A 15,853-nucleotide genomic window follows, 5' to 3' on the forward strand; every position below is an offset into this window, starting at 1 on the left:
TATTCCAATAAATTAAAAGTACATACACTCCATGGTTGGTCAAAAAGGAGTCATGATACAAGGTGGATAATTGCAATACTGCAATTATCCAACTTTTATCATGACTCCTTTTTGACCATCCATGGAGTATATGTACTTTTAATTCATTGGAATAAAGTATTGATTTTTAATGCCAAGCTGCTCCTTTCATCTTTTCTGTTGGATTAATTAGCCTGACTTGGAGCAGCTCTCCCCCTTTGGTAGCGCTTTTCCCAACCTGGAGGTTCTGTCTACAGCTGATTGTCCTATTAGTCTCCGCCCTTCCTTTTGCGGTTGTGGTATTGGAGGAGTGCAAGACTGACGTCTGAAGACATCACGTGTCAGAGTGGGGACTTAGCGTTCATGCCGGAAAGTATGGAGGAGTCGCCATAGTGAGCTGACATACCCGTTTTTCCTTGTCTCTGCACATCCACTTTTATAGGCCTAGATTTAGAGTTCGGCGGTAGCCGTCAAAACCAGCGTTAGAGGCTCCTAACGCTGGTTTTGGGCGCCCGCTGGTATTTGGAGTCAGTGATTAAAGGGTCTAACGCTCACTTTTCAGCCGCGACTTTTCCATACCGCAGATCCCCCTACGCCATTTGCGTAGCCTATCTTTTCAATGGGATCTTCCTAACGCCGGTATTTAGAGTCGTTTCTGCAGTGAGCGTTAGAGCTCTAACGACAAGATTCCAGCCGCCTGAAAAAAGCAGGAGTTAAGAGCTTTCTGGCTAACGCCGGTTTATAAAGCTCTTAACTACTGTACCCTAAAGTACACTAACACCCATAAACTACCTATGTACCCCTAAACCGAGGTCCCCCCACATCGCCGCCACTCGATTAAAATTTTTAACCCCTAATCTGCCGACCGCCACCTACGTTATACTTATGTACCCCTAATCTGCTGCCCCTAACCCCGCCGACCCCTATATTATATTTATTAACCCCTAACTTGCCCCCCACAACGTCGCCGCCAGCTACTTAAAATAATTAACCCCTAATCTTCCGACCGCAAATCGCCGCAACCTACGTTATCCCTATGTACCCCTAATCTGCTGCCCCTAACATCGCCGACCCATATGTTATATTTATTAACCCCTAATCTGCCCCCCACAACGTCGCCGACACCTACCTACACTTATTAACCCCTAATCTGCCGAGCGGACCTGAGCGATACTATAATAAAGTTATTAACCCCTAATCCGCCTCACTAACCCTATCATAAATAGTATTAACCCCTAATCTGCCCTCCCTAACATCGCTGACACCTAACTTCAATTATTAACCCCTAATCTGCCGACCGGAGCTCACCGCTATTCTAATAAATGTATTAACCCCTAAAGCTAAGTCTAACCCTAACACTAACACCCCCCTAAGTTAAATATAATTTTTATCTAACGAAATAAATTAACTCTTATTAAATAAAAGATTCCTATTTAAAGCTAAATACTTACCTGTAAAATAAATCCTAATATAGCTACAATATAAATTACATTTATATTATAGCTATTTTAGGATTAATATTTATTTTACAGGTAACTTTGTATTTATTTTAACCAGGTACAATAGCTATTAAATAGTTAAGAACTATTTAATAGTTACCTAGTTAAAATAATTACAAATTTACCTGTAAAATAAATCCTAACCTAAGATATAATTAAACCTAACACTACCCTATCAATAAAATAATTAAATAAACTACCTACAATTACCTACAATTAACCTAACACTACACTATCAATAAATTAATTAAACACAATTCCTACAAATAAATACAATTAAATAAACTAGCTAAAGTACAAAAAATAAAAAAGAACTAAGTTACAGAAAATAAAAAAATATTTACAAACATAAGAAAAATATTACAACAATTTTAAACTAATTACACCTACTCTAAGCCCCCTAATAAAATAACAAAGACCCCCAAAATAAAAAATTCCCTACCCTATTCTAAAATACAGAAATTACAAGCTCTTTTACCTTACCAGCCCTGAACAGGGCCCTTTGCGGGGCATGCCCCAAGAAATTCAGCTCTTTTGCCTGTAAAAAAAAACATACAATACCCCCCCCCAACATTACAACCCACCACCCACATACCCCTAATCTAACCCAAACCCCCCTTAAATAAACCTAACACTAATCCCCTGAAGATCTTCCTACCTTGTCTTCACCATACCAGGTTCACCGATCCGTCCTGGCTCCAAGATCTTCATCCAACCCAAGCGGGGGTTGGCGATCCATAATCCGGTGCTCCAAAGTCTTCCTCCTATCCGGCAAGAAGAGGACATCCGGACCGGCAAACATCTTCTCCAAGCGGCATCTTCTATGTTCTTCCATCCGATGACGACCGGCTCCATCTTGAAGACCTCCAGCGCGGATCCATCCTCTTCTTCCGACGACTAGACGACGAATGACGGTTCCTTTAAGGGACGTCATCCAAGATGGCGTCCCTCGAATTCCGATTGGCTGATAGGATTCTATCAGCCAATCGGAATTAAGGTAGGAATTTTCTGATTGGCTGATGGAATCAGCCAATCAGAATCAAGTTCAATCCGATTGGCTGATCCAATCAGCCAATCAGATTGAGCTCGCATTCTATTGGCTGTTCCGATCAGCCAATAGAATGCGAGCTCAATCTGATTGGCTGATTGGATCAGCCAATCGGATTGAACTTGATTCTGATTGGCTGATTCCATCAGCCAATCAGAAAATTCCTACCTTAATTCCGATTGGCTGATAGAATCCTATCAGCCAATCGGAATTCGAGGGACGCCATCTTGGATGACGTCCCTTAAAGGAACCGTCATTCGTCGTCTAGTCGTCGGAAGAAGAGGATGGATCCGCGCTGGAGGTCTTCAAGATGGAGCCGGTCGTCATCGGATGGAAGAACATAGAAGATGCCGCTTGGAGAAGATGTTTGCCGGTCCGGATGTCCTCTTCTTGCCGGATAGGAGGAAGACTTTGGAGCACCGGATTATGGATCGCCAACCCCCGCTTGGGTTGGATGAAGATCTTGGAGCCAGGACGGATCGGTGAACCTGGTATGGTGAAGACAAGGTAGGAAGATCTTCAGGGAATTAGTGTTAGGTTTATTTAAGGGGGTTTGGGTTAGATTAGGGGTATGTGGGTGGTGGGTTGTAATGTTGGGGGGGGGTATTGTATGTTTTTTTTTACAGGCAAAAGAGCTGAAATTCTTGGGGCATGCCCCGCAAAGGGCCCTGTTCAGGGCTGGTAAGGTAAAAGAGCTTGTAATATTTGTATTTTAGAATAGGGTAGGGAATTTTTTATTTTGGGGGTCTTTGTTATTTTATTAGGGGGCTTAGAGTAGGTGTAATTAGTTTAAAATTGTTGTAATATTTTTCTTATGTTTGTAAATATTTTTTTATTTTCTGTAACTTAGTTCTTTTTTATTTTTTGTACTTTAGATAGTTTATTTAATTGTATTTATTTGTAGCAATTGTGTTTAATTAATTTATTGATAGTGTAGTGTTAGGTTAATTGTAGGTAATTGTAGGTAGTTTATTTAATTATTTTATTGATAGGGTAGTGTTAGGTTTAATTATATCTTAGGTTAGGATTTATTTTACAGGTACATTTGTAATTATTTTAACTAGGTAACTATTAAATAGTTCTTAACTATTTAATAGCTATTGTACCTGGTTAAAATAAATACAAAGTTACCTGTAAAATAAATATTAATCCTAAAATAGCTATAATATAAATGTAATTTATATTGTAGCTATATTAGGATTTATTTTACAGGTAAGTATTTAGCTTTAAATAGGAATCTTTTATTTAATAAGAGTTAATTTATTTCGTTAGATAAATATTATATTTAACTTAGGGGGTTGTTAGTGTTAGGGTTAGACTTAGCTTTAGGGGTTAATACATTTATTAGAATAGCGGTGAGCTCCGGTCGGCAGATTAGGGGTTAATAATTGAAGTTAGGTGTCGGCGATGTTAGGGAGGGCAGATTAGGGGTTAATACTATTTCTGATAGGGTTAGTGAGGCGGATTAGGGGTTAATACATTTATTATAGTAGCGCTCAGGTCCGCTCGGCAGATTAGGGGTTAATAAGTGTAGTTAGGTGTCGGCGACGTTGTGGGGGGCAGATTAGGGGTTAATAAATATAACATAGGGGTCGGCGATGTTAGGGCAGCAGATTAGGGGTACATAGGGATAATGTAAGTAGCGACGGTGTCCGGAGCGGTAGATTAGGGGTTAATAATAATATGCAGGGGTCAGCGATAGCGGGGGCGGCAGAATAGGGGTTAATAAGTGTAAGGTTAGGGGTGTTTAGACTCAGGGTACATGTTAGGGTGTTAGGTGCAGACGTAGGAAGTGTTTCCCCATAGGAAACAATGGGGCTGCGTTAGGAGCTGAACGCTGCTTTTTTGCAGGTGTTAGGTTTTTTTTCAGCTCAAACAGCCCCATTGTTTCCTATGGGAGAATCGTGCACGAGCACGTTTTTGAGGCCGGCCGCGTCCGTAAGCAACTCTGGTATCGAGAGTTGCATTTGCGGTAAAAATGCTCTACGCTCCTTTTTTGGAGCCTAACGCAGCATTTGTTTGAACTCTCGATACCAGAGTTAAATTTATGGTGCGGCCAGAAAAAAACCCGCGGAGCGTTAACAGCCCTTTTACCGCCGAACTCTAAATCTAGGCCATAGTGATCTTGATGGGACGCACTCACTACAGGACAACAGATCGATTACCAAAGAACTAAGACTGCAACTACAACAGCAGGACTGAGTGAGTTTAGCTGACTACAACACTAACCCCATACAGGTTATACTGTTACATTTACATGGTTGCGGGACTACAGCAACAATGAAGCTATATATTAGCAGTATATCATTGGGAGTTAGTGTGAAATTTACCACTCACCCACATAGTGGGTCTCACAGTATTGGGAATTGCTTAGTATACATTTTGTATTACTTGCCACATCCAGTACACGCTCAGTCTAGCACTTCTCTTTTGGTTCTGTAGATATAAAACTTAAACATAGCCAGTTAGTAATAAAAAAAAAAAAGAATAGTATTAGGAGGTGTTGATGATGATGATGATGATGATGATGATGATGATGATGATGATGATGGTATAAGAAGAAGGAAAAAGATAAAGGATAAGAGTAAGGGTAAAAGGCAAGGAGGAAAAGTAGGAGGAGGCAAAGTCCAGATACGGAATTAAGCTCTAATATCACGAAAGTATCACTAAATCATCTTTGCCAATAATTTATTATATTGAACTCCAAGTTGAAACCCCTTTGGACCAGACTCTTCAACTTAAAGATCCAGTAAATGTCCTGTCTGCATAGCATCTGGAACCTGTCTCCTGCTCCAGGTGGCTTGGGAACCTGCTCAATTGCCTTCCATCTGAAGGTGCTGACATTCTTATGATGCACCTCCATGAAATGCTTAGACAAGGCTGAGCATGCCCTTTTGTCTGAGATGTATGATAGATTTTCCCTAATACGTGTACCAACATCTCTGGGCGTCCTACCTACATACTGTCTTAGGCAAGATGTAAATTCTTGTGCAATTAACACATCCATTTTTCATAAACTCTTCAGCTGTTGATCTGGAGTTAAAGATATGACACATGCACATGGTCACACGATTTACATATCCTTCTACCAAATTGGAAGGTTCCATTAAACCGCAGCCAATAGCTATTTGACCCAGTATTTTTCAAAAGGCTTGGTGACAAAATATTGCCTAGAGTCACATTTTTTCAATGGACAAACTTACATCCATTTTCTATTGTTTGTTTTAGTTTTTTTTTTTATTATCACCCATCAATATGGGTAAGTTCCTTTTAATAATCACACATACTTTCTCCTACTAGTTTGAGTAAGTAGTCACAAATATTGGCTTCTGTTGCTCAGGGGAAGCACTCCTCATCCGCCTCCTATGGTTCACAGCCAACATGGTCTCCCTGTCTATATGTTGTACCTATAGAAAAGCACTTTCAATTACTCCTCTAGGTACCCCCTATTTTTAAAAATGGTTGGTAAGTTCTCTACTCTTATCCAGAAAAAAACCTCTCTAAGGTGCAATTCGATTTAACTGGCAGAAATTGACTTTGAAAACATGCCTAGGGGGATTACTCAGAGCATGCAGTAAACAATTGCCCGAGATAACATTCCTATGGTTGGCATCGTTCCCTGTAAATGTTACAACCAAAAAATTAATTTCATTTTTTTTTATATACAAATTTCTGTTTGGCTATGTGTAGTCTCACCCTAATTGACAGACCAACCTAACTATTACCAGCGAAAATAGGAGTTTTTAGTGTAGCGCTAGTTGAAACCCTTGCTACATATACCTCCCTGTTCTCACAACAGAAAAAAGGGGTGATATTTATAAATATTTTTCAAACTATTTTTTGATATTATAGATATCCATTGTTGAACAATTTGTTTTAAGCAAGCACAAGTAACACTTTTTTTATTTTCAATTTTCAACTTGCAAATACACTTTGCACATATTTTGCAAATATTTTCATCTCACTTATGATCATTTGATACATATTAAATATAAGAAACTATAATCAACCCTAAACCTTTTTTCTAGCGCACATATACACTACTTTCTATCTAACTATTACCAGCGTCTCATTAAACTTCTGTGTTGTCTATACAGGCTATCCTTCACTCCGCTAATGTTTTGCTTCTTTTCTATTTGGTAGTTAAAATTAAACTTTCATTGTTTAGACAGAGCATGCAATTTAAAATAAAAATTCCCCAATATTCTTCTTTTATCAAATTTTCTTTATTTTCTTGTCATCCTTTGTTGTAGAGCATAGGTAGGCTTAGGAGCATGAACGTGCCTATATGGCAACAGTGTTTTCATCAATGTATATTATAACATGGTGCAATAATAACATGAAAATATAAGGACCTAAAAAGCTTAAAGTGGCATAGAAGTTACATCTGAATTTTAAATTCAAGCATATTTTGCAGAATAGCCTTATGTGCAAAATGAGTGCTGTTTGTGATGTGATGCATAATGCCACTGACAGTACTCAGCAGATACAATTAAAAAATAAATAAATACATATTTCACAAATGTTATTTATATCACTCATTGTTTCTTCTAAAATACTATCTTGCTTGTTGGTGCAGTTGGTTTCTATATTGTGTTACTTTATTTTTCATTGTGCATTTTTATTTTTAAAGGTGTGGAAGCATCTCAAACTATGGCAAGCAGTGATCTCCAAAACCTGAATCTTTATAAAACAAAAATCGAAAACGTTGCTAAAAAGAATAGAGTGGATCCAGCTCTGCTTGGTGGGATAATCTCTCGTCAGTCCTGTGCTGGGAGTATTCTTCAAAATGGATGGGGTGACTTTGGGATATGCTTTGGTCTAATGCAGGTAAGAAATAAAATTGAAAATTGATTGTTGAGTGGCTGCTTGCCGATTTTGCATCAGCATCATACACAATAATCCATTACTTCTAATAATCAGTCACTTCTATCAGGAGTTGTTCCAAAAGACTGGAAAATTGCCAATGTATTCCCTCTTCATAAAAATGGTAGTAGGGAAGATTCTGCTAACTATAGGCCAGTCAGTTTGACCTCAATTGCAGGGAAATTAATGGAAACTCTTTTAAAGAAAAGACTTGTATTTTTCCTTCAGACAAACAACTTAAAAGACAAAGGTCAGCATGGTTTCACTACTGGAAGATAATATCAGACTAATCTAATTGATTTATTTGACCAGGTAACTAAAATAACAGACCAGATTGTACATACATACTTTAGTATGTGTATATATATATATATATATATATGTGTTATTATTTCAGAAATCTTTTGCAAACATATTTACATGACCCTAAGTTCCTTTTTTGGTTCTAAACAATGTTGTGTGTCCTATCTCTGTGTTTATTTATACCACTATATGTATATATTGTAAATGTATTATTATAATGATCAGGAATTATTGCAAATATAGCAATTAGCAACATATTAGGTGCAAAGTGGAGAGTGAATTGTTCTAATTCTTTTTAATATTGTACATACATACTTTAGTATATATATATTCATTGATATATTTATATGTATGAATGTACATATGTATCTATATACATGTAAATATATGTATATATGTGTATAAATATATATGTATATATATTTATTATTATTTTCATATTTTTAAAAAATGTTATTTCCGATCTTAAAGGGACATCAAAATCATATCAGAAATATTATGAAGCTATAGAAGACCATCTCAAGCAACATTACAACCCTTAAACTTTTATTAAAGGGACACTAAACCCAATTTTGTTCTTCCATTAATCAGATAGAGCATGTAATTTTAAGCAATTTTCTAACTTACTCCTATTATCAATTTTTCTTTGTTGTCTTGTTATCTTTATTTGAAAAAGAAGGCACCTAAGCTAAGAAGCCAGACAAATTATGTTTCTGGAACCCTGGACAGAACTTGCTTATTGGTGCTGTGCAATCAGCAAGGTAAATCCAGGTTGTTTTTAATAAATGGGCCTGCTTCTAAACTTTCTTGCTTTTCAAACAAAGATACAAATAGAATGAAATTTTGATAATAGGAGTAAATAGAAAGTTGCTTAAAATTGCACGCTCTATCTGAATCATGAAAGATAAATTTTGGGTTCAGTGTCCCTTTAATCCTCAGATATCCTTTTTAGTAGAAATAGCAATGCACATGTGCTACTTTCTCTTGGTATCATTTGTTGAAGAAGCAGCAATGCACTACTGATTTCTAACTGAACACATGGGTGAGCCAATGACAATCGGTATTAAGGTGACCATATTGCCGCTTTAAAAAGGGACACATATGTAAAATACATATGTCAGGGTTCTTATGCAACACATTTCTTTAAACAGCCCTGACATATGTATTTTTCATATGTGTCCATTTTTAAAGCGGCAATATGGTTAACCTAATCGGTATTTATATGTAGCCACCAATCAGCAGCTAGAATCTAGGTTCCTTGCTGCTCCTGAGCTTTTCTAGAAAAACCTTTCAGCAAAGGATGACAAAAGAAGGAAGCAAATAAAATAAGTAAATTGGAAAATGTATGCTCTGTCTAAATCATGAATGTCTAATTATGCTTTACTGTCCCTTTAAGTGCTTCTAATTTTTTGTAACTGTGTATAATGTTCTCAGTGATATAATTATATGTCACTAATCACTGGCAATGCACACACCAAATATTCCTTATTATACCCCTAGAGCACTGGCTTACAGATTTTCAGAATTATCTTGGATAAGATCAGGTAAAAATTTACTAATCAACTGATTGTTTCACCTGTGCTTTACTTCAGTTATCCTCAAAATGTGGCCTGTTAGGGAGATCTGAGGACAGGTCTGAAAACCAGTGATCTAGACAGGAGTAGCTGAAATGTTAGAGGACAGGGTGAAGCAGAAGTTATCATGGAATAGAGCATGGAATTGTATGCAACCTTATAATTTACTCATATTTTCATGTTTCTTTATTCTCTTGTTATCTTTATTTGAAAAGCAAGAATGTAAGCTTAGGAGTCGCCCATTTTTGGTTCAGCACCTGGGTTGTGCTTGCTAATTGGTGGATAAATGTAGCCACAATCAGTAAGTGCTATCCAGGGTTCTGAACCAAAAAGGAGCAGACTCCATAGCTTAGAAAAATTGATAATAGGATTCAATTAGAAAGGTGCTTAAAATTGCATACTCTATCTGAATCACGTAAGGAAAAAATTGGGTTTAGTATCCATTTAAGCTATAATAGTGAAAGTGCAGTTCCAGAAAGTCTAAATAGGAACAATTCACTGTCGCCTAGATTACGAGTTTTGCACTAAACAGGGTGCAAAACGCTAAAAAAAGTTGCGTTGTTTCACTTTCCATAGCGCTGCCATTACGAGTTACTGAAAAGCTTCCTTATGCTGTGCTTTATGGTGCGTTAAGCTCCATACCGCACAGAATACAAGGACTGATTTGACGTGCCCGTGCACACTTTTCCCCCATAGACATCAATGGGGAGAGAGTGTTAGAAAAAAAACAGCAGCGAGAAGTCTTCATCCAGGCGGCGACACCTTCATCCATCTCGGGGACGTCTTCCGATCCCATCCTGCGTGGAGCGTCCTCTTCATACAGTCACCACCGTACACTGAAGTTGAATGCAACGTATCCGTTTCAAAATGGTGTACCTTGCATTCCTATTGGCTGATTTGATTCTTCAAATTCCAATCAGCCAATAGGATGAGAGCTACTGAAATCATCTTGGCTGATTCGCACCGCCAATAAGATTTCAGTAGCTCTCATCCTATTGGCTGTTTTGAACCTATTTATTTTAACCTTTTATTTTTATAGGGCTATTAGATTAGGTGTAATTGTTTTTATTTTTGATAATTTCCTTTATTATTTTTTGTAAGTTTAGTGTTTTTTATTTTTTCGTAATTTAGTGTTTATATTTTTTTGTAATTTTAGATTTTTTTATTTTTTTTGTAGTGTTAGGTTTTTTAAATTTGTAATTTAGGTTTTTAATTGGTAGTTTTTTATATTATTAGAATAGTAATGTTAGGTTAATTTATAGTTTAATGTTAGGTTTATTTTTATTTCACAGTTAAGTTTTTATTTATTTTAAGATAGTTATATTGTAATTTTAATTTAAAGTTAGGGGGGTGTTAGGTTTAGGGGTTAATAGATTAAATTAGTGTTTTGCGATGTGGGGGGGACAGGTGGTCTAGGGGTTAATAGGTTTAGTTTAGTAGTTACGATGTGGGGGCTGGAGGTTTAGGGGTTAATACTTTATTATAGTGCTGGCGATGTGGGGGGGCGGTGGTTTAGGGGTTAATAGGTTTATTTAGGTGTCTGCAATGTTGGGGAGCAGAGGATTAGGGGTTAATAACTTTTATTAGTGTCTGCGATGGCAGGGAGTGGTGGTTTAGTGGTAAATATATTTAAATAGTGTTGGCAATGTGGGTGGGCAGCAGATTAGGGGTTAATACATTTATTTGATAGTCGCAATGTGGGTGGATGGCAAATTAGGGGTTAATAGGTTTAATATAGTGTTTGTAATGGGGGAGGTGGTCATTTAGGAGTTAATAGGTAGTTTATGGGTGTTAATGTACTTTGTAACACTTTAGTTATGAATTTTGTGAAACAGTTTTGTTTTGCAAAATCCATAACTACTGGTCTCAGATGGTGGTATGGATCGTGCCAGTATAGGCTCTAATGCACAACCTGTAATACCGGCACTATAGAAATCCCACACAAAAACGTCATTTTTTGAGTGTGGAATGGACGTTGCGTCACAGGCTAAAATGCTTGTGGTATAGCTATACTGACACAACTCGTATTATGCATTTCTGCCCATTCTAACGTAATGGCCATTTTTTCAGCGTTAAAAGCCGTAAAGCACTGTAACGCAAAACTCGTATTCTAGGTGAATGGTATTTGTACCTTTAATAATATAGAATAAACACATATACTAGTACTCTGGATAGTCATAAGACAACACTCTATAAATAAAAATATTACTATACTCTTTTTTTGCACGTGCCCCCAAAGTACAATTATCATTGGATAATGTTAGTCATAAATTAAAATACAATTTATTAAGAATGGTAAAACAATATTAAAGCAACATGCAAATAGCAATAGCAAAAATAATTGTGTTAAGAAATCAGTGATTAGCAAAGTATGCTATATTACTATGTTAGGATGAATATACCATTGGCAAACCTATTTCCTAAAAAACAACTGTAAGGTTTATATTACTTGTATTATGCAGAGAAAAACATTGATAGAAAGTGTTTGCAATGGTTTCATAAAAATGCTAATTAAAACAATAACTCCACAAGTATCAGTGTGACGTAGTTTGCTTGTACAATTCAGTTTAAAGTTAATGCTTGGCTAAGTGGAAAAATGCCCTCCCCATTACTAGAAACAATTATTGTGAAATAAAAAGTTTTGTTTATTTCCTTGACCCTGTAGAAAACAGATGTGTAAATGTAGATTGTTGTCCTAATTTAGATTGTAATAAAGAAAATAAATAAATGTATTTATATTATTTTGCAGCAATAGTCCAGTGTGAGGAAGTTATATGTAGGGTTAAACTTATATGGAAAGTAATGTATGTTATAGGAAGATATATACTTAGTCTGTGTGTGATGCTGAAGGTTTTGTAGTCAGCTTAAAGGGACACTAAACCCATATTTTTTCTTCCGTGATTCAGATACAGCATGCAATTTTAAGCAAATTTCTAATTTACTCCTATTATCAATTTTTCTTTGTTCACTTGCTATATTTATTTGAAAAAGAAGGCATCTAAGCTTCTTTTTTGTTTCAGACTCTGGACAGCACTTTTTTTATTGGTGAATGAATTTATCCACCAATCAGCAAGAATAACCCAGGTTATTCACCAAAAATGGGCCGGCATCTAAACTTACATTCTTGCATTTTAAATCAAGATACCAAGAGAAGAAAGAAAATTTAATAGGAGTAAATTAGAAAGTTGCTTAAAATTGCATGCTCTATCTGAATCACGAAAGAAAAAAATTTGGGTTCAGAGTCCCTTTAAAGGGAAATTGTACAGTAGATTTTTCTTTGTATAAATGTTTTGTATATAATCCATTTATACAGCCCATCTGGGATTATTTTGCTTATTTTTTAAAGACATTGTGCTGATTTTCAGACTACTAACCAAGCTCCAAAGTATCAGATGTAGAAACAGGTCTACAGATTATTGCTGCTTTTGTATGTTTACTCTGTCTTTCCATATGCAGGAAAGGAGGGAGGGGGGTGTCTGCTCTTTTTGCTTTCCCAGTCCCTTTCACTGGGTGTCCCAGCCTAACCTCATCAATAGTGATAAACTGGGAGCTTCTAGTAAGTTTTTTTAAAGGTTTTATACTGGATTGTTATATCAGTATCTGTGCATATTCTTTTTTATAGTATAGTCTATTAAATGCAGTTATATGAAAATTGGTGTACACTATCCCTTTAACCCCTTAATGACCACAGCACTTTTCCATTTTCTGTCCGTTTGGGACCAAGGCTATTTTTACATTTTTGCGGTGTTTGTGTTTAGCTGTAATTTTCCTCTTACTCATTTACTGTACCCATATTATGTACCTGTACATATTATATACCGTTTTTCTCGCCATTAAATGGACTTTCAAAATCTACCATTATTTTTATCATATTTTATAATTTGCTATAAAATAAAATACAAAATATGATGAAAAATTTGAAAAAAACACACTTTTTCTAACTTTGACCCCCAAAATATGTTACACATCTACAACCACCAAAAAACACCCATGCTAAATAGTTTCTAAGGGCTCCATGTACTAAGCCGTCAATTCATCCGTCATTTTAGACGCGGATAAACTCGCCGTTACTCGCCGCGGGCGAAATGGTGTCCGCTGTCACTATGTACTAATAATCCCCCAATAAATAGACAAGTCTAGCCCGCCGCGAGCAGTGGCGGATTATTGATAAATTTGACGTCTCGATCGCCGCGACTAAGCTGATGTACTTTTAACTTTCAGTTGAATTGTCTGGCCAATTATTAACACGTGACATGCAAGGTGTCACGAACATCATAGTAGTCGCGGGAATAGAATTTTGCTCCTATAAAAGTTCAACTTATCTAAACAACTTTATTATTGTTCTAAATTTTTTGAAGAGTGATAACAGCGTTATTTTTGTAATATTTATTTACAATTTGGATATGGCTTCATCTGGATCTGATAATATATAAATATTAATATAAAAATAATTATAAAGATTGACAACTATACAATACAAATTTAAAATATAGATTACTCTTTAATTACAGTCGACAAATTTGGCGCAATTTATGTACATGGAAATGAGAGACAAATTAGACGCCAGTTATGCTGTACAATGCTGATATTACTGCCTTTTATATATGTCTAGACTGGCGTCTAGATTGACTTTCCTATTGTTTTGTACCTTGCCCGCCACCTAAAAGGTGGCGAGGCAAAAATAACGAGGTGGGAGCGGAAATTGTAGCGAGCGGACAAATAGATTTTTTAGTACATTCGTTTTTGGCGAGTTGGTGGTCAAATGTGTCTAATTACAGTGAAAAATGGAGCGGTAGCGAGGTTTGGCGGATAAGTACGCTCGCAATTTTAAAGATGCAAGTTTTAACATAATTGACGGCTTTGTACATATCAGTTTGCGAATTTTGACGCGAGATTTGTTGCGGGTAGCTCGCTGACTGCTTAGTACATGGAGCCCTAAATATTGTCCTGAGTTTAGAAATACCCAATGTTTACATGTTCTTTGCTTTTTTTGCAAGTTATAGGGCAATAAATACAAGTAGCACTTTGCTATTTCCAAACCACTTTTTTTCAAAATTAGCGCTAGTTACATTGGACATCTGTCAGGAATCCCTGAATATCCCTTGACATGTATATATTTTTTTAGAAGAAGTATTGATCTAGAACCATTTTGGCATATTTCATGCCACCATTTCACCGCCAAATGCGATCAAATAAAAAAAATTGTTCATTTTTTCACAAACTTTAGGTTTCTCACTGAAATTATTTACAAACAACTTATGCAATTATGGCATAAATGGTTGTAAATGCTTCTCTGGGATCCCCTTTGTTCATAAATAGCAGACATATATGGCTTTGGCTTTGCTTTTTGGTAATTAGAAGGCTGCTAAATGCCACTGTGCACCACACGTGTATTATGCCCAGCAGTGAATGGGTTAATTATGGAGCATGTAGGGAGCTTCTAGGGTTAATTTTAGCTTTAGTGTAGTGTAGTAGACAACCCCAAGTATTGATCTATGCCCATTTTGGTATATTTCATTCCACCATTTCACCGCCAAATGCGATCAAATAAAAAAAAAAAAGTTAAATTTTTCACAATTTTAGGTTTCTCACTGAAATTATTTACAAACAGCTTGTGCAAATATGGCACAAATGGTTGTAAATGATTCTCTGGGATCCCCTTTCTTCAGAAATAGCAGACATATATGGCTTTGGCATTGCTTTTTGGTAATTAGAAGGCCGCTAAATGCCGCTGCGCACCACACGTGTATTATGCCCAGCAGTGAAGGGGTTAATTAGGGAGCTTGTAGGAAGTTTGTAGGGTTCATTTTAGCTTTAATGTAGTGTAGTAGACAACTCAAAGTATTGATCTAGGCCCATTTTGGTATATTTCATGCCACCATTTCACCGCCAAAAGCGATCAAATAAAAAAAATTGTTCACTTTTTCACAAACTTTAGGTTTCTCACTAAAATTATTTACAAACAACTTGTGAAATTATGGCACAAATGGTTGTAAATGCTTCTCTGGGATCCCCTTTGTTCAGAAATAACAGACATATATGGCTTTGGCATTGCTTTTTGGTAATTAGAAGGCCGCTAAATGCTGCTGCTGCGCATCACACGTGTATTATTATTATTAAGAAGGGGTTAATTAGGTAGTTTGTAGGGAGCTTGCAGGGTTAATTTTAGCTTTAGGGCTCCATGTACTAAGCAGTCAGCGAGCTACCCGCAACAAATCTCGCGTCAAAACTCGCAAACTGATATGTACAAAGCCGTCAATTGTGTTAAAACTCGCATCTTTAAAATTGCGAGCGTACTTATCCGCCAAACCTCGCTACTGCTCCATTTTTCACTGTAATTAGACACATTTGACCACCAACTCGCCAAAAAACGAATGTACTAAAAAATCTATTTGTCCGCTCGCTACAATTTCCGCTCCCACCTCGCTATTTTTGCCTCGCCACCTTTTAGGTGGCGGGCAAGGTACAAAACAATAGGAAAGTCAATCTAGACGCCAGTCTAGACATATATAAAAGGCAGTAATATCAGCATTGTACTTACAGCA

At 36.6% G+C, this 15,853-nt stretch overlaps 1 protein-coding gene across 1 annotated transcript in view; it reads left to right on the top strand.

Moving 5' to 3' along the window:
- Window positions 1-15,853, top strand: part of LOC128651932 (lysozyme g) — a 70,965-nt gene that overhangs the window by 26,006 nt on the left and 29,106 nt on the right. Inside the window, exon 2 of the mRNA XM_053704896.1 lies at window positions 7,199-7,395. Coding sequence (XP_053560871.1) covers window positions 7,199-7,395 — 197 coding nt within the window. The remainder of the gene's footprint in view (window positions 1-7,198; window positions 7,396-15,853) is intronic.

Source organism: Bombina bombina, chromosome 3 (assembly GCF_027579735.1).
Source record: "Bombina bombina isolate aBomBom1 chromosome 3, aBomBom1.pri, whole genome shotgun sequence".
NCBI lineage: Eukaryota > Metazoa > Chordata > Amphibia > Anura > Bombinatoridae > Bombina > Bombina bombina.